The sequence below is a fragment of the Porites lutea genome, chromosome 3 (genome assembly GCF_958299795.1).
Source record: "Porites lutea chromosome 3, jaPorLute2.1, whole genome shotgun sequence".
Taxonomy (NCBI): Eukaryota; Metazoa; Cnidaria; class Anthozoa; order Scleractinia; family Poritidae; genus Porites; species Porites lutea.
This window is the reverse complement of record NC_133203.1, coordinates 4,839,101-4,861,585: the sequence shown is the minus strand read 5'-3', so window position 1 is coordinate 4,861,585 and position 22,485 is coordinate 4,839,101. Positions and strand designations below refer to the sequence as shown.

Here is a 22,485-nt window from a genome sequence, read left to right as displayed (position 1 = left end):
TTTATACAATCGAAAATACTAATCATTTTCTGTTGTGTGTTATTAGAACAGAAAATTGCTAGTACCTTTAAGAGCTACTCAGTATATATTATAAACTAGAATTTGAAATTTCATTAAAATTACACCCGATTATGTGATCAATCAATTAAAAATATACATTAAGACACAACAATCGTTACTGGCCATATAAATTCCCTTTAACATTCCTTTTTCCATGTTCTCATCGATATTTTTACTTTACACCATATCATTGGAATCGGATTCGGTAGCCGTAGACGGAATAAGATTTTTTCACGCGATAACGATCCTGGACGATATACAAGCCTTTAAATCTGATACTAGGGCTTTACCAAGAATCCTTTGGAACTCCGCTTCTCGTTTGAAGTAAAGGGTTAAGACTGAGTTAGGTGTTACATTTTGGAAAATGAGTTACTCGCTACTGCTGTTGCGTTATACTGTTTGACACATGTAAGGTGATAAAAAGTAATTTTAAAACGGTCTGTAGTCATATCCTATTAGATAAGCATTGAGTTTGGCTCTATAAGCGCTTCTGGGCGAGTCTTGCGTCGAAGAAATAGGCCTTCAAAGAGACTCCCGTTGGAGAAGAATTCAAGAATACCTGGATGAAAAGCGGTACAACATGGCAGGAGAATACCGTCAGATGCAAAATGTGGCGAATTAGGTCTTTAAAAGTAGTTTGCAGCAATTCAGGGCAGAGTGTGAGAATTGCGAATTTCGGCGGGAAAACACTGTTCTTTCTATGCCGCCCAACAATTCCAATAATCTCTAAACAAACGCGGCTGCAATGAAGTACGCAGTAAAAAGGCGGGAAAACACCGCATGCAGTACGTGGCCCTCTGAGGCGAGAAACACCACTCCAATGCAGTAGACAGCAGGAAATTAAGTCACCGACTTGCAACAAGTGGGAAATAATCGTGGGAGAAAGTCGCTGTATTCTACCGGCGGCAAAACCAGAAAGGATATCTTTTTGGTAAAGATGTAAACTAGTCATCTCACTTCTCGCAACTCTTGAAGTGTCTTTCACGTATTCACTGTTATTGTGTGTCCATTTCTTCGTCGCCGCTACTTGTAGAGTCTAATTCTTCCTCCTCAAGGTCGCCATTTTCCTCTTCTTGATTTTCGTCTTCGCCTTCAGGTAAACTCGCTAGAAGTTCGGACACGTGATCCAGCATGGGTTGGTCATCGCAACCAAGTTGTGAGAAAAGCTGTAGATTTAAATTAACACACCTTGTATGTAATAACAACCGTGGGCGATATAACGCTTATTTATTTTAATCTCTGTAACGCCAGAAATATACTGTCCTACCTTTTCAGCTTTTTCCAGACATGCCCTGATACTTAAGCTTTCCTTGTTTGTAATGTGATACATCCATCCAAGTAAGTACCATACCTCCGAATTTAAAGGAAACTAATGTTAGCTTTGTCTATAATGAAGGATTCTAAACCCGCCGTTCCCCAGGGGCAGATCTAGGGGGAGGGTGCGGGAGGTGCGCACCCCCCCCCCCCCCCCGAGATGACCTGCGGTTTTCTAATACAAAAAAACTATCTGGTTTATTGGTGTTGAAGTGGAGCAAGAGACGAGTGCACCCCCTCCTAAAAAAAATCCTGGATCCGCCCCTGTTCCCCACCGTCAGTCAAAGGCCCCTCCCCTATTAACGGCGGACCTGCACCGATTCCAAACAAGGTTTGTGATTCGCTGAGAAAACAGTGGGGATATTGACATAACAATGCCCCTATCCCTGAAAACAAAAGGTAGTGCAGGTTATACGCACCCATTAAATAAGAGGTTTGGAAGGGTGCTGGTCTATCGCCTATAAAAGCCTCGTACTTACAGAAGTTACAACACGTGCAAAACTTTGCCGCCCGTATAAGAAATCGACATAAATTAAGAAGTTTGTTTCTGCCCATGCAGCAGGAATTAGGATGGTTTTCCATAAAATATCAACTACTGGTGCATGCTGTTATACAAATGTATAAAATTGTAAAAGGCAATGCCCCGTTGTATCTAAGTAGTTCTAACAGCAAGAGATCAGACGTGCATAACTACAATACTAGACAAAGTGTTAATTTAAATCTTTCTCAGTACAGAATAGCTACCTCTCAACGCTCGTTTCATTTCATAACAACAGTAGCTAGCATTTTTGCATATTTCAAATGCATTGTTGGTTAATGCTGTTCGCGTGAAAATGAAACTTGGAGACAATAGCTCTGAATAATGAGAGGCTCTCAATTATAAACACGAAATTTCTGACGGAATATTAGCTATTTGTAGCCTTTATTTTACTGCCTTACAAGATATCAATAATCTTGAAACTAAAAGGTCATATAAAAGGACGGTTAATCTTAAGAATCTTAAGTTTTTTAAAAACGTCTATTGAACGGTTTAAATATTATTCGCTTATTTCTTAAAGTAGACCAAAATGTTTACAAAACCGCTAACAAGAGCGCCTCGATACATACTAATCAAACCGATTTCATTGCAACCCTGATTTTCACTATTAATTAATACAATTGTGCTGGCAATTTTTCCAAATCTTTGTTTATGGCGACGTAGTTTATGCTCAAACTTGGGAGATATTGACCCTGAGAAACTGTATCGAGCCACCTCAAGAAACCTGTCTTTTCACGCCTTTTCACTCAAATGACTATAAATTTCGTTAGGTTTGTTTTCAAAAAATCGGTTAGAAGTATATATACATTTAATTATGGTTAACATCTCTTCTAGTGATTTTTTATGTTCTGTCGTAATATCGTTTATTCACTTCATTCCAAAGGTCAAGAAAAGGGATGCAGAATTTGCAAGCGTGAATGTGAAAGGGGTACCACTTTTCAATGGAAGTTAACAGAAGGGGTACCCTTCCTATCAAAAATAGTATATAAAAGTGGAGGAGGCTTAGACCTTGGGCAGAGCTACTCCATATAAAATTTTACTGAGTAGCCCTCTAGGGTCGCTTGTCTTGCTCCACAACAGAGGAGCAAGCAAGCAGTAATCACCGAGTAATATTTATGTCAACAGCAGTACATTATATTTACAGGATCAATCCCGGGGTCGTACCCCTCTTTGAACAAAAATTCAAGGACTTTTCAAGGACATATTCAAATTTTTCAAGGACTTCATTCAGTACAAAAAAGAGCCTTGAGGTTATGCCTTTTTTAGCTCTTCCACAGCAGGAGGAATTTTATCCTGAAGGTCTTTCTGTGTTTACTCCTTTTCCTTTGCACTTCCCCTTAAACTATAAAGTTAGCATTTAAATTTCAAGGACTTTCCAGCGCCAACTGCAATTTTCAAGGACTTTCACTGCCTTGAATTTTTATTTAAAATTTAAAGACTTTCAAAAGGATTTTCAAGGTACGTGCGAACCCTGCCAATCATTCAACATTTGTTGTATTACTGTCTTTTCGAGTCGGAGATACTCACTTGTGCCACTTCATCGCTCTCTTCAATAAGTTCCTCCAGCACTGACCCAGCAACCTACAATAAAGTAAAAATCATAATATCATAGGTGACGAATTACTCTTTAATTTTGGCGCGAAATTTCAGCATTACTTTGTAATTTCACATGTGAAATTACAAAATTGATATGGCAACCCTTCCGTACGTCTCAGTGTCAAGATGGCGACGAAGTTTTAAAATGCCGTGAATGAAGATGTCAGGGCAGAAAAAGACGCTTTAGAAAACCTGAACACACAAGAGAACATCAAGAAGGATTCTAACAGGTATTTTTCCGAAAAAGTTTGAGAAATTCTGAACTTTATAAGCCAAATTTAAGGTCTAAACATTTGAGAGAGTGGAGTTCTCGATCGATACGATCCAGGATAAACACGTAAAAAATCCAAGATTACTAACGTAATTCGTCACCCATGATATTAGTAGGAGGTAATCAAATGGTATACTCGTGAAATTAGGGAATAATTTCACTTGCGTTTTGTCCAAACCCTTATAATTTCCCTCGCCTTAAGGATCGGGAAATTATAAGGATTTGGACAAAACGCAAGTGAAATTATTCCCTAATTTCACTCGTCACCATTTGATTACACATACTAACTTATTTTAAGCCCAGAGCGGATTAGAGCAGAGCGGACTAAAGTACTGAAGTGAGCTACAGCAATGCTTTCCGATTGGAAATAATTTACAAGGTTTATAAGGCTAAGAGCCTCTACACTACCGTACGAAGGGCTAAGGCATGGGAATGGAACAAGTAGTTCACATGTTTTGAGAATTGTACATCAACCCTTTCCCATCAGCCAATTTTCTGAGGAAAAAACCGTATTTTTACAAAATCCCGCATTTTGAACCGTTTATCGGTCAATTAGCATGGAAATGGCTAAAAAATATAATTCCAACACTCAGGACTTCAATAGACCTATTCCGCTAACTCAATGTTGTACCCAATTCAAATCTCCCGGGGTTCAGATTCTTTGTGTACTGTATTTGCATTACAATGTGGCATTCAAATTTAAATGATTTGGAAAATCCTGAAACAAAGCGTTTTATTCCCAAAGGGTTTGAATTGGGTACAACATTGAGTTAGCCGAATTGGTCTATTTCAAATAACTGGATGCAGCTAAACAGCTTTTTTGTTTTTCAGGTTTACACCTGAGCCAAAATTTGGACTATTTCGAATTTTTTCTCGCTCTCTTCTTTTTCCCTTTGCCTTTTCCTTTTACAGGCAGTTTTGTTGCCCACTTTATCCTCTTTCTTTCTCATGAAATTTTGGTTGGCTTTCACTCCAACCAAGGAAGAAATTTAATCTGTAAAGAGTAGTAGGTGAATAGTTAACTAGGTAGTGGAGTTTTTCCCCAAAGGTTGCTTCTTTCTTTGTCTGTAACTGCCAGAATTGGTCAAACTTTACTAAATGAGGCACAACCGGGACAGTAGAAGGTCATTCAGACACATTGAATATTATTCCAGGACGGTTAGCCGAGAGGGATTGGTCACTAGGGTGACTAAGGAAGCTCGAGGGACTAGAGCACCTAAGGTGACTGGGTAACTTTGGTGACTAAGGTGACTAGGGCCACTAGGGAAACTAGAGGTGACTGAGGTCAATAAGGTGACTAAGGTGACTTGGGTGAGTTGGGTAACTTGGATGACTAGGGTGACTTGGGTGACTAGGGTGACTGGGGTGACTTAGGTGACTAGGAAGTTAGGGTGGGTAGAAAGACTATCCCAGTCATCCCTAGTCATCCTTAGTCATCCCAGTCATCTCTAGTCATCCCAGTCACCCCAGTCATCCCTAGTCATCCCAAGGATGACTATGGATGACTGGGATGAACTGAATAGCCTTACTATGGATGACTAGGGTGACTAGGGATGACAAGGAATGACTAAGGATAACTAAGGATGACTAGGGATGACTGCAATGACTAGAGATGAATGGGATGACTAAGATGACTGGGATGACAAGGATGACTATGGAGGACTAGGATGACTACGGATGACAAGAGATGACTAGGGATGACTGGGATGACTAGGGATGACTAGGAATGAGTAAGGATGACTAGGGATGACTATGATGACTAAGGATAACCGGGATGACTAGGGATGACTAGGGATGACTGGGATGACAAGGGATGATGATGATGAATACGGATAACTAGGGATGACTAGGATGACAAGGGATGACTGGGATGACAAGCGATGACTAGAGATGACATGGGATGACTAGGGATGACTAGGGATGACTGGGATGACAAGGGATGACAAGGGATGACTAGGGATGACTAGGGATGACTAAGATGACGAGGAATGACTAGGGATGACCAAGGATGACTGGGATGACTAGGGGTGACTAGGGATGACTGAGATGACAAGGGATGACTAGGGATGACTAAGATGACTAGGGATGACTAGGATGACTAAGGATGACTAGGGATGACTGGGGATGACTAAAGATGACTAGGAATGAATGGGATGACTGGGGATGACTAGGGATGACAAGAGATGCCTGGGATGACTAGGGATGACTAAGGATGACTAGGATAACTGGGATGACTAGGGATGACTAAGGATTACTGGGGATGACTAGGGATGACTAAGGATAACTGGGATGACTAGGGATGACTAGAGATGACGGGGATGACTAGGACTAACTAGGGATGACTGGGATATCTAGGGATGGCTAGGCATGACTGGGAATGACTGCAATGACTAGAGATGAATGGGATGACTAAGATGACTGGGATGACAAGGATGACTATGGAAGACTAGGATGACTACGGATGACAAGAGATGACTAGGGATGACTGGGATGACTAGGGATGACTAGGAATGAGTAAGGATGACTAGGGATGACTATGATGACTAAGGATAACCGGGATGACTAGGGATGACTAGGGATGACTGGGATGACAAGGGATGATGATGATGAATACGGATAACTAGGGATGACTAGGATGACAAGGGATGACTGGGATGACAAGCGATGACTAGAGATGACATGGGATGACTAGGGATGACTAGGGATGACTGGGATGACAAGGGATGACAAGGGATGACTAGGGATGACTAGGGATGACTAAGATGACGAGGAATGACTAGGGATGACCAAGGATGACTGGGATGACTAGGGGTGACTAGGGATGACTGAGATGACAAGGGATGACTAGGGATGACTAAGATGACTAGGGATGACTAGGATGACTAAGGATGACTAGGGATGACTGGGGATGACTAAAGATGACTAGGAATGAATGGGATGACTGGGGATGACAAGAGATGCCTGGGATGACTAGGGATGACTAAGGATGACTAGGGATAACTGGGATGACTAGGGATGACTAAGGATTACTGGGGATGACTAGGGATGACTAAGGATAACTGGGATGACTAGGGATGACTAGAGATGACGGGGATGACTAGGACTAACTAGGGATGACTGGGATATCTAGGGATGGCTAGGCATGACTGGGAATGACTAGGAATTACTGGGATGACTAGGGATGACTAGGGATGACTAGAGATGATGGGGATGACTAGGGATGACTAGGGATGATTGGGATGACTAGGGATGACTAAGGATGACTGGGATGACTAGGGATGACTAAGGATAACTGGGATGACCAGGGATAACTAGGGATGACTAGAGATGACTGGGATGACTAGAGATGACTAGGGATGATTGGGATGACTAGGGATGACTAGGGATTACTGGGGTGACTCGGGTGACTTGGGTGACTAAGCTGACTACGGTGACTTGTGTGACTAGGGTGACTTGGGTGACTAGGGTGACAAGGGTGACTAGGTTTACTTAGGTGACTTGGGTGACTAGGAATGATAGGGATGAGAAGGGTGACTTGGGTGACTGGGGTGATTAGGCTGATTGAAATCCCAGTCCTCACTCCCAAATATTTATCTCCCTCTCAGTTGGTTCCGGGTCTTAGTCCTGCATATTCACCTTGGCCCAGTTGTTCGAACACCGGTTAGCACTTATCCAGGGTTAAATCTTAACTTGGGTTTCTTTTTTATTATTACTTAGAGCACTCTCTAGGAGAATTCCTTTTTTTGTAGAGTAAACTGAATTTGGGTTTTGAGCTTTTATATCTGAGTTCAAATTTCGTCCTAATCCCGGGTTATCTTTACCCAGCTTCGAAGAACCCGGCCCAGATTCACCTTCGATATGGTGCAGATAACTGTTTACACTGCAGCAAAGTGTGGCACAGAGCCTATCCAATATGTGATGTTCCACTTTTTAGAGTGGCGCAGTGCAGCATCGCTTTGTTCCCGAAATTACGCCATAATTACTGTTCTTATGTGTGAACACAAACCCTATCTGGGATAGCTTTCATACTGTAAACATAACCTAACGACGTGGAATATAAATGCTGCCGCCCCTACATTGTGGAACAGGCTTCCCAGGCATATCTGTGATATCGGATCACTTGGCACCTTTAAGAGACAAGTCAAGACATACCTTTTTAGATTCGCTTTTAGGTAGTTTAAACTTGATTTTATTTTTATTTCTATTTTATTGATGTATTTTTATCAGCATTTTTACCTTTTATTAGTTTTATCTATCATAGATCCATTTTTTAAATTTTAATAATTATTAGTATGACTGTAAAGGACTTTTGATAATTCGTATGTTAAAAGGTGCTATAGCAGACTTATATCATTATTATGATTATTATGATGATGATGATGATCTTTATTATTATCATTATTATTATGAAATTCTGGTAACTCCTGGGCTGAAAACCATTTACTTTGTTACAAGGGTTACCTAATAACTTTTCCACTTAAATGAGATCATACTAAAAGACGATGAGAGTTTAAAAAAACTTACCTCGTAATTTTCTAACTCAATCAGCAATTTTGATGTGGTTATTCTAGTTTCATATGATGGTGGTGGAGCCTAAAGGGAAAAGTAAGCAAATAAAACATCAAAATTTAATGTTGAACGTCGGTAATAGGCTACTTCTAAGTTAAGTAAGGGAATGTTCAACAAAAAACACTAAGACAATGTTTTGGCGAGCACCTTTGAAGCATACAGAAGAACTTGCCTGGTTTTCCTATCATGGGACATTTTAACACGGCTGGTCACTCGATCCATGAGGCTCTAAAAGTTTCCAGGTCTTTCTGAAGTGCCACGCAGATTATGAGAATTTTTCCGTTATTTGTTTTATTACTTCCAAGTTTTCCCAAGCCTCTGTTTCAAATTGAGGCTAAAAGTGCACCCATTGATATGAAGATCGTCTTTCTTTCCTTTTTTTATATATTTCATTTTTTTTACAGGCAACTGTATAGATTAGCGGTGAACACAAGTGCTTACTTAGCAAGAATACCCACATCTACATGCCCATCCCTCACCCACACCCACCCAAATTTCTTACAGTTGCACTAGTTTTACAAATTCAAATGTCTATTCTCTATGTTCAACGAGTATCACTTATAAAATTCACTTATTTTGATTCTTGTCTTGTTTTCTATTACTCTGATATATTGCCTTTGATGAAACATAGGCACGTTAAACGTGCATGAGCTATTTTGCATGCTTCAGTGTAACTTTAATGCTTCGGTGTAACCTTACCAAGAGTGATGAATCTACCTCTTTCATCCTAAATGTAGATTGGTTTTTGTGCGAAATTGCGTATTGCGGTACATAAATGAAAACGCGAAACGCTCAGCTGAGTCGATCTTCAAGCTATATATTCACTTTCCTCTGTCTTTCCCTGTTACATCTGGTGCAAGTTAAACAAATCGTTAAAGTGAAATAAATTTCTACTCACCAAACGTTGATTAGAAGGAAAACTCTAAGGTTTCCTCAGAGTTTCTTAAGCCAAAATGTGACTCATCGAATACTGAATAGTTACGAAATACCAGGATTTTTATCATTGTGGTAGATGGTTGCATCATCATAATTCACGAGGTTTTCACGTGCGATTCTACTCAGTCAAACAGTCTTTAACTCCGACAAGCTATTGCCTCTCAAAAGACAAGAGCCTTTTTTAAGGCATTGGTTACAAAACGAAACAGGTCTTCATACGTCCAGGTTACTATTTATCATTCTGAAAAGGCAGATGGGGTGGGGTGGGGTGATTTTCACGCGTGCTCGCGTTTTGTTCGCTGTACTATCCCTGAGGAAAAATGGGGGACTACTCGTAGTCTACATCTGCAATTAAATTATGTTTCATGCAACGTCAAGGTTGATAACCTAACATTTATTAACATTTGTGAAACAGTCTTTAACTCCGACAACTTATTTCGTCATGTTTTAAAGGCCACTGCTTCTTAAAAGACAAGAGCCTTTTTTAAGGCATTGGTTACTAAACGAAACAGGTCTTCATACGTCCAAGTTACTATTATTATTGTGAAAAGCCAATCTGCAAGAGATGTACAGTCACACAGCTGGCACGTGAAAGTGTTGGACTTTGCCCCCTTTCGTCGTTCGTACGTGAGGGAATTCGAGTTATCACACAGTAATCTAGTAAACAGAATTATAAAAATATTTCATGCACACAATTTGCATGTGAAGATGTTGGTCTTTGGCCCTTTCACAATTCGTACGTAAAAAAGAGGCAAATTGTTTTACTACAAACTTTTCTCAAACGAATTAAGAAATCATCTTGGCTTTATTACAACATCTGCAATTAAATTATGTTTCATGCAACGTCAAGGTTGATAGCCTAACATTTATTAACTTCCAAGAAAATTATCAAACTACCGAAATATATTTCTACTTATATCATGTTACTCCACTCAATATAACAGTATCTAATTATTGTGCCAGCTAGCTTCTTCCAATTTTATTCCCTAACGCTACTGTTTCTACTTAAGTTACGCATCCTTACCAAATAGAACGAAAAAGGTCGATTGAACTTTGTAAGCGAGAGAATAATATTTTTAAAGCTTGTCTACAGGATTAACAATACTCGATACAGCTTTCAAAAAAAATAAGCTGCGTTTTAAACTTCTAAAACCACATTTTATAGGGCGCATACTTTCGAATTAAAGTCTATATCTAAATATCAATTATTGCTTCATTGGAAGAGATTTGAAAATATATGATCTTTTATACTCTACCCAGTTGTAGCAGGTGAAACAGAACTCATACTGACGTGCGTTGTACCGATAGCCGAATTAGGTCAGAAATGCCTCGAAGCAGCATCCACACTTAAATATGAACCCTTAAACAGCTGCATCATTGTTCACAGCGTTTGAATCATGAAGATATTTTATGTAATGCTTCCAAACACCTGTACCCGTAATAAAAAACGAAAAAATTGTGAAGGATCAAGATGGCGGTCTCAGAGTGCCCTTGTTCGACCTTTACCAATGCCATGTTTAAATAGATGCCAAGATCTCATTGGTCCCTAAGCATCAACTCATAGTACCTTCAACCTTATTGGCTCTTGCAACAAACATCCCAACATACAAAGCCACAAAGATACATAGCCACAAAGATACAAAGCCACAAAGATACATACGCTCACACCACTGACATATGAGCTATTTTTTCAAAATAGCTCAAAAAGAAAATTGATTTTAGTGTTTCAGTTTTATTTTCCAGCTAATGCTTGTTTTTTGTTTCTTACTTTTGACCAGGTAGATTATATACTACATGGAGAATTGTTTGTTATCTAGGTATTTCCCGGAAAGGGGGCACTCCCTTATTTGGCCTTGACAGGTATGTGCCCCTGAGCGGGCAATGGTTTCCAGGGTCTTAGGCCACAATCCTTTAAAAGAATGTGATTGTTTGATGTAAGCTGTCTACATTTGTGGTACCAACAATTTTTTACCAAAAAATAACAATGGACGAGGCTCGTGTAGACAATTTCATACAAATCACTGTAGTTTGTCCACCCGAGTCTCAAGTTGCTGTTTTGTTTACAGGAATGATGGAAAGGTCGATTAGAAGGTACGGTCCAACCTCAAATTTTCCAATCTCCCTGGAAAATAGCAGCTGGTTAGAATCAATGGGAAGCTTAATAAATAAGGGGGAAGAGTCAAGGATTTTGCTAGGAAGAGAAGTCAGTTTTGGTTCGAATTACCAGGTGGTTTAAGAGACCTAAAGTTCCAGAATTGAGTTCCAATGTACATGAAAATAAATTTTACACTCTTCCACTTATTAAATCAAATGAACTATCAACAAAGCTGCAATGCCTTTGCATACCTGAGGTAATTCTTCATCTTTGCCTTGCCATAATTCTAAACTTTTCTCCAGCATGTTCCGTGCCTCTTCCATATTTTGCTGACTCAGCAAACAACTTGCCATAAGTTGATATGCTTCAGGGTTGTTTGGGTCACATTCAATTGCTTTGCGGCAATACTCTGTGCACTTGTCAGCAGCCTCGTCTTTAAAACTTAAAGAATTTTAAAGCAAAGGAGGAGAACCTTCAGTAAGAGATACATTTACAAAGGGGCACCTTCCTTCAATATGCCTCATTCTAATCTTGTTTAAAATATTCCATTATGAAGCTAAAAAAAACTTCAATTCCAACTTGCACTCTAATTTTGCTTGCACAGGGCCATTGCTTCCTTGTTTTAGTTAATGATTTAGTTAGAAGAGGACTTGTGTTGATCCCGGCTTTTGGGTTTAAGTGAGCTTAAAATTAAAAGTTACTTGCCCAGCTAGAAATTATTCTTGTCCAGATGACAGGAATAATTATTATTATCATTCGAAGGAAATTTTTCTTTCCTTTTATTGGCTGAGAGCCCACCACATGACCTACAAATAACTGCCTACAAATAATGGTCTGCTCAGGCGCAATACCGTCCAGCTGTGTTTGGCTGCAAATAATATTCTGCACAAGCATAAAGGAACCGTGCTATTCTCCTTCTTACGATCGCTCTAGCGTGAAAATGGCAGATCACTTCGCTTCCTGAGGATATTCATTAAAAAAAACAAACTCGGTGATCGAATGATAAAACAATATTATTGAACTCAGCTGTCACAAAATATCGTGATTTATCAGTGTCTCGCAGATCAATAATTATCAGCCTTTGGCTTCGGCAAATAATTGATCTGCTCGCCACAAACAAATCACGATATTTTGCTCAAACTCGTCCAATAATTGTTAATTATGCCACCTATCAACTTATCAGCCATAGCAGTATGCACGATGTTTGTCACATGAACCTAGTTTAGTGGCCTTAGCTCCCACCAGTCTCCTGTAGCTTTGAGTGGCAGAGCGTGGCTGCACTAGTAACCAAAAGGTCATAGGTTTGACTCGTGTTAGGAAATCAGATTATTTTTTTGCCTGAGTTGTCACTGAGCAGGCCGAGTCGAAGGGTTTGGGTATATGGTATCTTGTGCATTTTATACCCACTCCACATGCTCTACTACAATGTAAACAGTAGTACAGTCAACTCCCTTATAGCGGACACTGTAGAGACCTCAAGTTAGTGTCCTCATTAGCAACAGTCCGTAATAGTGGAAGTTTATTTCAGTCAAACATCTGTAACTTATTTTTGCTAATTATTGGGGTGTCCATTATAGCGAGGTGCCTGCAAGGCGAGAGTTGACTATACATACCGGTAACAGCAGTTATCAAAACTTAATGAAAGATTTTTCAGTTTTAAAAAAATATGAAATAAAAACTCACCATTCATCAGTGAGGTATATTTCTGCCAGTGAGCAGTATGCAGTTGAAATTTCACTTGGAGAAGCACAGGGACCATTGCTAGCAGCAGCCTGAGAAAAGCAAGACATTTACAACAACATTATAGTAAACTCCCTTTATTACAGGTAGTCTCAGGACCACACAATAGCATTCTCAAGGGGATTTCCTGGCTTTGCTCTTTGCATCTCTCACTGCGCATTGTAAGACGGCAGCTGCAAAAGCAACCTTCATTACGGAAAGATTTTTGAAATAAAGTCATGCATCTGAAATTCAATTTTGCTGTGGATTTACATGTAGCTGCTGGCTGCATACCTACCACTTTATCACACTTAGTGGGAACACCCTGGCCACTTCTGCTAAAATCTTTTATTATTGACCATTGACAAGTTGTCAAATATTATTTGTAAAATGAGACTTGAATTTTTTTGGGTCATTTTTTTTTCTTTAGCTACTTTTAGAAGATAATGGGTTTATCTTAAAAACTGTAGTTGATGAGGAGCTTTTCAAAAGCAAACATACCTGTGCTTGATCAGCACATTGGTTAGCCATCATAAGCTGGATTCCTTTGTTATAAGCAGCTACCGCTTCTTGTCCTTCCAATAACTGACCAAGATTCATATATTTTGAAAACCCTTCCTCAGGAGACAGTTTTACAGCAGTTTCAAAGCACTCAGAGTAGTTAAAGACATGAATACACAATAACAATGTCAAAGACTCTCAAAAAAGACACATGAGGACTCCACATGTCATGAAGACCCTTGCACAGCAGGCAGTTGCATGTTTCTTTTCGCCCTTTAGGGTAGTAAAGAATTTTTTTTTGCAAAATATGAAAAGAAAAACTCAGTAAATTCATTCTTATGAATGATACAAAACTGATTACCTTATGCTATGTATAGCGTGACTTTTTTAAACGAAATCCTATAAGTTCTGCTCTTTACAGCCACACATTGAGCAGAAAACAGCTTGACTAGCTTCAAAGAGCTTTTTTCAGCAAAATTCCCCAGGGTGAATTGGTTAAAAACATCTTAGTTAACTAGTACTTCAGAAAACCTATGGGTGCCCTGCCAACTTACAAAATGTGGGGGTAGAGTGTAAAGGACTATTTTTCCATCCAGAAAACCAATAACTTGAACCTTGAGTACAATAAACTCTGATTGAACTTTTCATGAGCCACACCTAATACATTGAATTAAGTATGAAAGGTTTGGCATCTGAATCAACGCCTTTTTCAATTTGGACTGGCTCAGCTGTTCTTCCTGCCTAGCACGGCCGAGAATTTCAACTTTGGCTTTGTTTCAGACCTAAGGCATAAATTATTCAACGTATTTTGCAAACAGTTGGACCAAAATGAGCAGTTTTCTCCTTTTGAATTTAGTTTGGCTGGGATTAAGATCAGTGTCTGAATCAATTCAGCCAGTCTTAAGAATTTGGGTTGGCCTTATTCGAATTATATTCGGCTCAATTAAAAGTTCAGCGTCTGAACTGGGCCTAACACAAGGATACTGTCTTTGCTTTATCTGTTTCTCCAGTCTCAAGGTAAACTGCACCTGCCACTTCCAGAACTTCCACATTATCAGGTTCAATTTCTAGTGCTTTTTCACAGAACTTTACTGCCAGATCAAAGTTGAAGTTATCCAAACATTCATCAACCTGCAATATTATTGTAAAAATTTTAGAAAATACCTGGAAATATATTGACCAATGTTTGGACATGATTAAGCCACTGAGGGTTTGAGGCCCTGACCCAGATCAGAACAACACCCTCAATTTTCTTACCCTGTTTATAACAAAGGCAACTGCAGACTTGCCAACCTCCCAGAGGAAAAAAATGTGATATTCGGAGCCAAGAGCTGGGAGAAGTAGTGAGATATAGGAAAAAAGTTGTGTGATGTCCCAAATTTCCTAGTAAAACGACTTTCAGTGGAGATTATGGGTATTAGAAGTCACTACATCACTTTAAAGCTGAAGGAGTAAACATCACAGTCAATTTTAGGATTTAGGTTTTGTAATTTCTATGTATTGTTGGTAAAATCTCGAAAAAGAGAAACTGAAAGTCTGCATATCTGGTGCCAGCGGCAAGTCACAGTTGCCTATCAATAATTGATATCTAACTTGGTACGGAGAAAGCATGAGAAATCAGTCGCCAACTTGTGAAAAGGACACACAGGTGCTAAAATCGTGAGACTTGGCAAGTCTGCAATTGGTAAACTGCATATCGAAAAAATTCATGTTACAGTCATTGTTTTTGATAAAGTACAAACAAATTTCATAAACTAGATATACTCAATTGTGCATGCAATACTCTGTTTATAATTTGGGACAGACTACAATTAAAGTATAGAAACCGTTAAGGACAGCCTCGCAAATATACCATGTATTGGATAGAGGAAACAGAGGTCCCTGTCCACTGGTGTACCAAACTTGTAGGGTACAAAACAAGATCTTGTTAGGACTAAGTACAATCATCCTATAGGTTGCTGTCAGATCTTAAGCAGGATGGTGGAAAGCATTTTGTAGAATCTTGGTAGGACTAAGTACAATCATCCTATTTAAGTTCCTGTAAGATCTTAAGCAGAATGGCCAACACGAGTTTGTAGGATCTTGGAAGGACTAAGTGCAAAAATCCTATGATTCCTGTAAGATCTTAAGCAGGATCTTGGAAAAGATTTTGCAGGATCTTGGAAGAACTAAGTACAATCATCCAGTAGGTTCCTGTAACATCTTAAGAAGAATCTTGAACAGAATTTTCTGGGATCTTGGTAGGACTAAGTACAATCATCCTATAGATTCCCGTAAGATCTTAAGCAAGATATTGGGCAGGATTTTGTAGGATCTTCAAAGAACTAAGTAACATCATCCTAAAAGTTCCTGTAAGATCTTAAGCAGGATCTTGGACAGGATTTTGTGGGATCATGGAAGGACTAAGTACAATTGTCCTATAGCTTCATAGATAAGATCTTAAGCAGGATCTTGGACAGGATTTTGTAGGATCTTGGACAGACTAAGTACAATCATCCTATACGTTCCTGTAAGATATTAAGCAGGATATTGGACAGGATTTTGTAGGATCTTGGTAGGACTAAGTAGAATCATCCTATAGGTTCCTGTAAGATCTTAAGTTGGATCTTGGAATGGATTTTGTAGAATCATCCTATAGATTCCTGTAAGATCTTAAGCAGGACCTTGGGCAGGATTTTGTAGGATCTTGGAAGGACTAAGTATAATCATCCTATAGGTTCCTGTAAGATCTTAGGCTGGATCTTGGACAAGATTTTATAGGATCTTGGAACGACTAAGCACAATCATCCTATAGGTTCCTATAAGATCTTAAGCAGGATCTTGGCCGGATTTTGTAGGATCTTGGTAGGACAAAGTACAATCATCCTAAAGCTTCCTGTAAGATCTTAGGCTGGATCTTAGACAAGATTTTATAGGATCTTGATAGGACTAAGCATAATCATCCTATAGGTTCCTGTATGATCTTTAGCAGGATCTTGGACAGGATTTTGTAGGATCTTGGTAGGACTAAGTACAATCATCCTATAGGTTCCTATAAGATCTTAAGCAGGATCTTGGACAGGATTTTGTAGCATCTTGGACAGACTAAGTACAATCATCCTAAAGGTTCCCGTAAGATCTTAGGCTGGATCTTGGACAAAATTTTATACGATCTTGATAGGACTAAGCACAATCATCCTATAGGTTCCTGTATGATCTTTAGCAAGATCTTGGACAGGATTTTGTAGCATCTTGGAAGGACTAACTACAATCATCCTATAGGTTCCTGTAAGATCTTAAGCAAGATATTGGACAGGATTTTGTAGGATCTTGGTAGGTTTATGTACAATCATCCTAAAGCTTCCTGCAAGATCTTAAGCATAATGCTAGACAGAATTTTGTAGGATCTATGTAGGTCTAAGTACATTCATCCTATAGGATGATTATCTTGGACAGGATTTTGTAGCATCTTAGCAGGACTAAGTACAGTCATTATATAGGTTCCTGTAAAATCTTGAGTAGGATCCAAGACAGGATTTTGTAGGATCTTGGTAGGACTAAGTACAATCATCCTATAGGTTCCTGTAAGATCTTAAGTAGGATCCAAGACAGGATTTTGTAGGATCTTGGAAGGACTAAGTATAATCATCCTATAGGTCCCTATAAGATCTTAAGCAGGATCTTGGACAGGATTTTGTAGGATCTTGGTAGGACTAAGTACAATCATCCTATAGGTTCCTATAAGATCTTAAGAAGGATCTTGGCCGGATTTTGTAGGATCTTGGACAGACTAAGTACAATCATCCTAAAGGTTCCTGTAACATCTTAGGCTGGATCTTGGACAACAATTTAGAGGATCTTGATAGGACTAAGCATAATCATCCTATAGGTTCCGGTATGATCTTTAGCAAGATCTTGTACAGGATTTTGTAGGATCTTGGTAGGATTACGTACAATCATCCTATAGGTTCCTATAAGATCTTAAGCAGGATCTTGGACAGGATTTTGTAGGATCTTGGACAGACTAAGTACAATCATCCTAAAGGTTCCTGTAAGATCTGAGGCTGGATCTTGGACAAGATTTTATAGGATCTTGATAGGACTAAGCACAATCATCCTATAGGTTCCTATAAGATCTTAAGCAGGATCTTGGACAGGATTTTGTAGCATCTTGGAAGGACTAAGTACAATCATCGTATAGGTTCCTGTAAGATCTTAAGCAAGATATTGGACAGGATTTTGTAGGATCTTGGTAGGTTTATGTACAATCATCCTAAAGCTTCCTGCAAGATCTTAAGCATAATGCTAGACAGAATTTTGTAGGATCTTGGTAGGTCTAAGTACATTCATCCTATAGGATGATCATCTTGGACAGGATTTTGTAGCATCTTAGCAGGAATAAGTACAGTCATCATATAGGTTCCTGTAAAATCTTGAGTAGGATCCAAGACAGGATTTTGTAGGATCTTGGTAGGACTAAGTACAATCATCCTATAGGTTCCTGTAAGATCTTAAGTAGGATCTTGGACAGGATTTTGTAGGATCTTGGAAGGACTAAGTATAATCATCCTATAGGTTCCTGTAAGATCTTAAGCAGGATCTTGGAAAGGATTTTGTAGAATCATCCTATAGATACCTGTAAGATCTTAAGCAGGATCTTGGTAGGAATATGTATAATCATCCTATAGGTTCCTGTAAGATCTTAAGCAGGATCTTGGTAGGACTGAGTACAATAATCCTATACATTCCTGTAAGATCTTAACCCATTCGCTCCTGGAGATTTTGCCGAAAAACGCGTTTTGAAGCTAGTCGAGTGGTTTTCTGGTCACGGTCGTGCTATAAAGAGCTAAAACTTACCACAAACTGGTTTACAGGTCGAACACTTCGCAGCCTTCTGATCCAGATGCAAAATATCAGCTTGCGAAGTTCAGGCATGCACAGAAAGCAAAATTTCGACATAGTTTTTGGGTTTAAAAGTGACACAGCAGTCTTGACTTTTACTTTTCGCTTTCTCTCCTCCCTTCTTTTTTTGCTTTTCTTGCCTCATTTTTTTTTTCTCTTGCTGGGCATTTAGTAGGCTTGATTTTGGTGGGAAGAGTTTTGAGGAAAGCTTTTAGGATCTTAGGATTAGGCGAAGGGAAAGGTAGGTGGGTAATGGAACAAGATTTTCATGGAGATTTTCAGGTCAATGTCACGTGGTTTTTTGCTTGTTTCTCCGGTGCCCTTGACTGAATTGTGCTCATCCTGGTATGGTTTGAAAGATCTCTTCACTCTGCACGAGTTAGTGAAGAAAGTTGTTCTTGACCGTTAAAACTGATGACGTCACAATGGGTAGAAAGGACCTGGATCCGCACGGGCGGTTACAGGCGGTTCAGGGGCGAATGGGTTAAGCAAGATCTTGGACAGGATTTTGTAGGATCTTGGAAGGACTAAGTACAAAAATCCTATAGATTCCTGTAAGATTTTAAGCAGGATCTTGGAAAAGATTTTGCAGGATCTTGGAAGAACTAAGTACAATCATCCAGTAGGTTCCTGTAAGATCTTAAGAAGAATTTTGGACAGGATTTTCTGGGATCTTGGTAGGACTAAGTACAATCATCCCATAGATTCTGGTAAAATCTTAAGAAGGATATTGGGCAGGATTTTGTAGGATCTTCAAAGAACTAAGTAAAATCATCCTAAAAGTTCCTGTAAGATCTTAAGCAGGATCTTGGACAGGATTTTGTAGGATCTTGGACAGACTAAGAACAATCATCCTAAAGGTTCCTGTAAGATATTAAGCAGGATCGTAGACAGGATTTTGTAGGATCTTGGTAGGACTAAGTACAATCATCCTATAGGTTCCTGTAAGAGCTTAAGTAGGATCTTGGACTGGATTTTGTAGAATCATCCTATAGATTCCTGTAAGATCTTAAGCAGGATCTTGGGCAGGATTTTGTAGGATCTTGGAAGGACTAAGTACAATCATCCTATAGGTTCCTGTAAAATCTTAAGCAGGATCTTAGACAGGATTTTGTAGGATCTTGGAACGACTAAGTACAATCATCCTATAGGTTCCTGTAAGATCTTAAGCAATATCTTGGACAGGATTTTGTAGGATATTGGTAAGACTAAGTACAATCATCCTATAGGTTCCTGTAAGATCTTAAGCAGGATCTTGGACAGGATTTTGTAGGATATTGGTAGGACTAAGCACAATCATCCTATAGGTTCCTGTAAGATCTTTACCAGGATTTTGGACAGGAATTTGCAGGATCTTGGTAGGTTTAAGTACAATTATCCTATAGGTTCCTATAAGATCTTAAGATGGATGTTGGACAGGATTTTGTAGGATCTTGGAAGGACTAAGTACAATCATCCTATAGGTTGCTATAAGATCTTAAGCACGATCTTGGACAGGATTTTGTAGAATCTTAAAGGGCTAAGTACAATAATCATATAGGTTCCTGTAAGATCCTTACCAGGATCTTGGACAGGATTTTGCAGGATCTTGGTAGGTTTAAGTACAATTATCCTATAGATTCCTGTGAGATCTTAAGCAGGATCTTGGGCAGGATTTTTTAGGATCTTGGAAAGTCTAAGTACAATCATCCTATAGGTTCCTGTAAAATCTTAAGCATGATCTTAGGCAGGGTTTTGTAGGATCTTGGAAGGACTAAGTACAATCATCCTATAGGTTCCTGTAAGATCTTAAGCAATATCCTGGACAGGATTTTGTAGGATCTTGGTAAGACTAAGTACAATCATCCTATAGGTTCCTGTAAGATCTTAAGCAGGATCCTGGACAGGATTTTGTAGGATCTTGGAAGGACTGAGTACAATCATTCTATAGGTTCTTATAAGATCTTAAGCAGGATTTTGGAGAGGATTAAGTACAATCATCCTAAAGGTTCCTGTAGGATCTTAAGCAGGACGGTGGACAGGATTTTGAAGTATCTCCCTAAATCACACCTTTTAAAAGACAGTTTTTACTACGAATGATTCCTATTTAATTACAATGAATAATTTGGCAATCACGTCTGTTTCTGAAATTAGTGAAAATCTATAACTCCTTTCAAGTTTCATTAAAGTCAAATCATTGCTGGTAGTAACACAAGTAATGACAGTTCCAGTCAATGCCACATGCCGGCACAGGCCATATAAGGGAGTAACCCCCACTGGGAACCGTGCAAAAAAAATAAATAATAGAGATTCCAACCCTCCAGTTTTGGCTGGAAACCTCTCGTTTTTGGCAAATATTTCCGGCCTTCCGTTTTCTCTCAATATTCTCCCAGTATTTGAAACTCTTCCTTTCTCTGTTTAACCAGTCTTTTTATCACAATTGTTTGCTGTTTTTCTGGGGTTTCTCAGCCACTGTTACCCTATGGCATCCAAGAATGAGCCTGCAATCATTTTTCCCAGGGGCGCATGCCCCTGGAGCCTGCTAGAGGCTTGCACCTTAGGTAAGCATCTATGCCTCTCTTAAAACCTCCCTTTTCTTTAGTTGACAGGGTTGGAATCTCTGGAAAAAGCTATTGCACCAGCTTCATAAACTAGGATTTAATTACAGGCATGTTAGGATCATATGGGTATGGTAAACTCGCACCACACAGGCACCACACCATTGTGGAAACCCTGGTAATACAGACAGAATTCAAGGGTGTACATGATAATGAAAGTTGACTGCCAAAGGTTACACGACTCGGGTTCATTCAGACCTTCCAACCCCCCCCCCTCCCCCCCCATCACATGCAAATCGGGAGGTTTTGAAAACAAGTCCAGAAAAACCTGGAGATTGGGACCTCAAACCTGGAGATTTCCAAAGTATGCCTCAAATTAAAAAAAAAAAAAAACCAAATTACTTGTTTGAGTGTTTTTTTACCTTTTTAGTTCCCCCTGTTGTATTCTTTTGCTGCTTTTTTCGCTCTCGAGTTTTGGAAAAAGGGGGCCATTTTCAAATTTGTGCATGTGTTCGAAAGCTAAGCTTTCCCAGAGACCTTAGCGCACCGATGTTTTACTGGAAGTGACATTGTACCCAGGTTTTCTCACAAATCAGTTTGATTAATCGGCTGTTATGAACACAGATTATTCGATATTCCTTCATACTTTGCAGAAGTTTTCGGCATTGTCAAGGTTTTCTGGCTCACCGTGAGATTTAGAGGCAAAACCGTGAGACCGTGAGATAGCATCCCAAACCGTGAGTCTCACGATCAAACCGTGAGAGTTGGAAGGTCTGGTTCATTTCAAATGTCGCCTTTCACACAAGCTGAATTAGATGCTCATGAGGCAAGTCTCTTTTCCTCCCCCACTGGATTAGGAAAGAGAAGTGACGGAGTCACAAAAATTTATGGACTGGTTGGCACAGGAGCTCATCCACAAAGAACAAGATGAAAAGTGTTCACTTGCTAAAAATGAGCCTCAGTAGCCTTTGTAGCCTTTGTAGAATTATGCTGAGATGATTATGACCAAACCTGTTTCAAGAGATCTGCTATGCTGTAGTTACTCTTCCCATCTGCCTGCTTTTGCTTTTTGGAAACACCTCTATCAGGACGTTCTTCGGGTTTGTCGAAGTCAGCTGAGGCATCTTCCTTTAGTTTAGTTGAATTTCCTAATTTACGAAATGAGTGGAACTAGTATAAGCTTTTAAAATATACATTTTTAAATTCTTTACAATTTTAAGGCTAAAATTTTCAGTGGACAAGAGTAAATACCTTTCTTTTTCGTCGCTGAAATGTTTTTCTTTACTTTCTTTTTACGCTCTTTCCCCATGTTTTTCCACCACGTGAAACTGTAAACTCAAGGGTAGGTACTTGATGTATGGGTACATATATTGTACCGACTTAGCGGCAAACCGCTGAACATTTTTCTCATGAAAAACATTATGTTTTTTGGTTTGTGTATGTGACACGATTCGTCCTCTGTTCTTAT

General features: G+C 39.3%; 1 protein-coding gene across 1 annotated transcript; it reads right to left on the bottom strand.

Annotated features, from left to right (window-relative positions):
- Positions 1-66: 66 nt before the first annotated feature.
- LOC140930256 (uncharacterized) lies at positions 67-22,363 on the bottom strand. The gene is made up of 10 exons (XM_073379931.1): positions 22,269-22,363; positions 22,029-22,165; positions 14,584-14,730; positions 13,600-13,749; positions 13,063-13,151; positions 11,631-11,820; positions 8,304-8,372; positions 3,440-3,493; positions 1,328-1,411; positions 67-1,226 (listed from the first exon to the last, which is right to left on the bottom strand). Exons 1-10 carry the CDS (start codon positions 22,324-22,326, stop codon positions 1,056-1,058), a joined length of 1,149 nt encoding a protein of 382 aa, XP_073236032.1. The 5' UTR covers positions 22,327-22,363; the 3' UTR covers positions 67-1,055.
- Between the last annotated feature and the right edge of the window lie 122 nt (positions 22,364-22,485).

Coding starts and splice junctions, on each gene's coding strand:
- LOC140930256 (XM_073379931.1), bottom strand. CDS start 22,326: ATGGGGAAAGAGCGTAAAAAGAAAGTAAAGAAAAACATTTCAGCGACG. Junction 13,152..13,599: donor AATGTGCTGATCAAGCACAG/GTATGTTTGCTT, acceptor TGCTTTTCTCAG/GCTGCTGCTAGCAATGGTCC. Junction 1,412..3,439: donor AGAGCGATGAAGTGGCACAA/GTGAGTATCTCC, acceptor TTAAATTCGGAG/GTATGGTACTTACTTGGATG.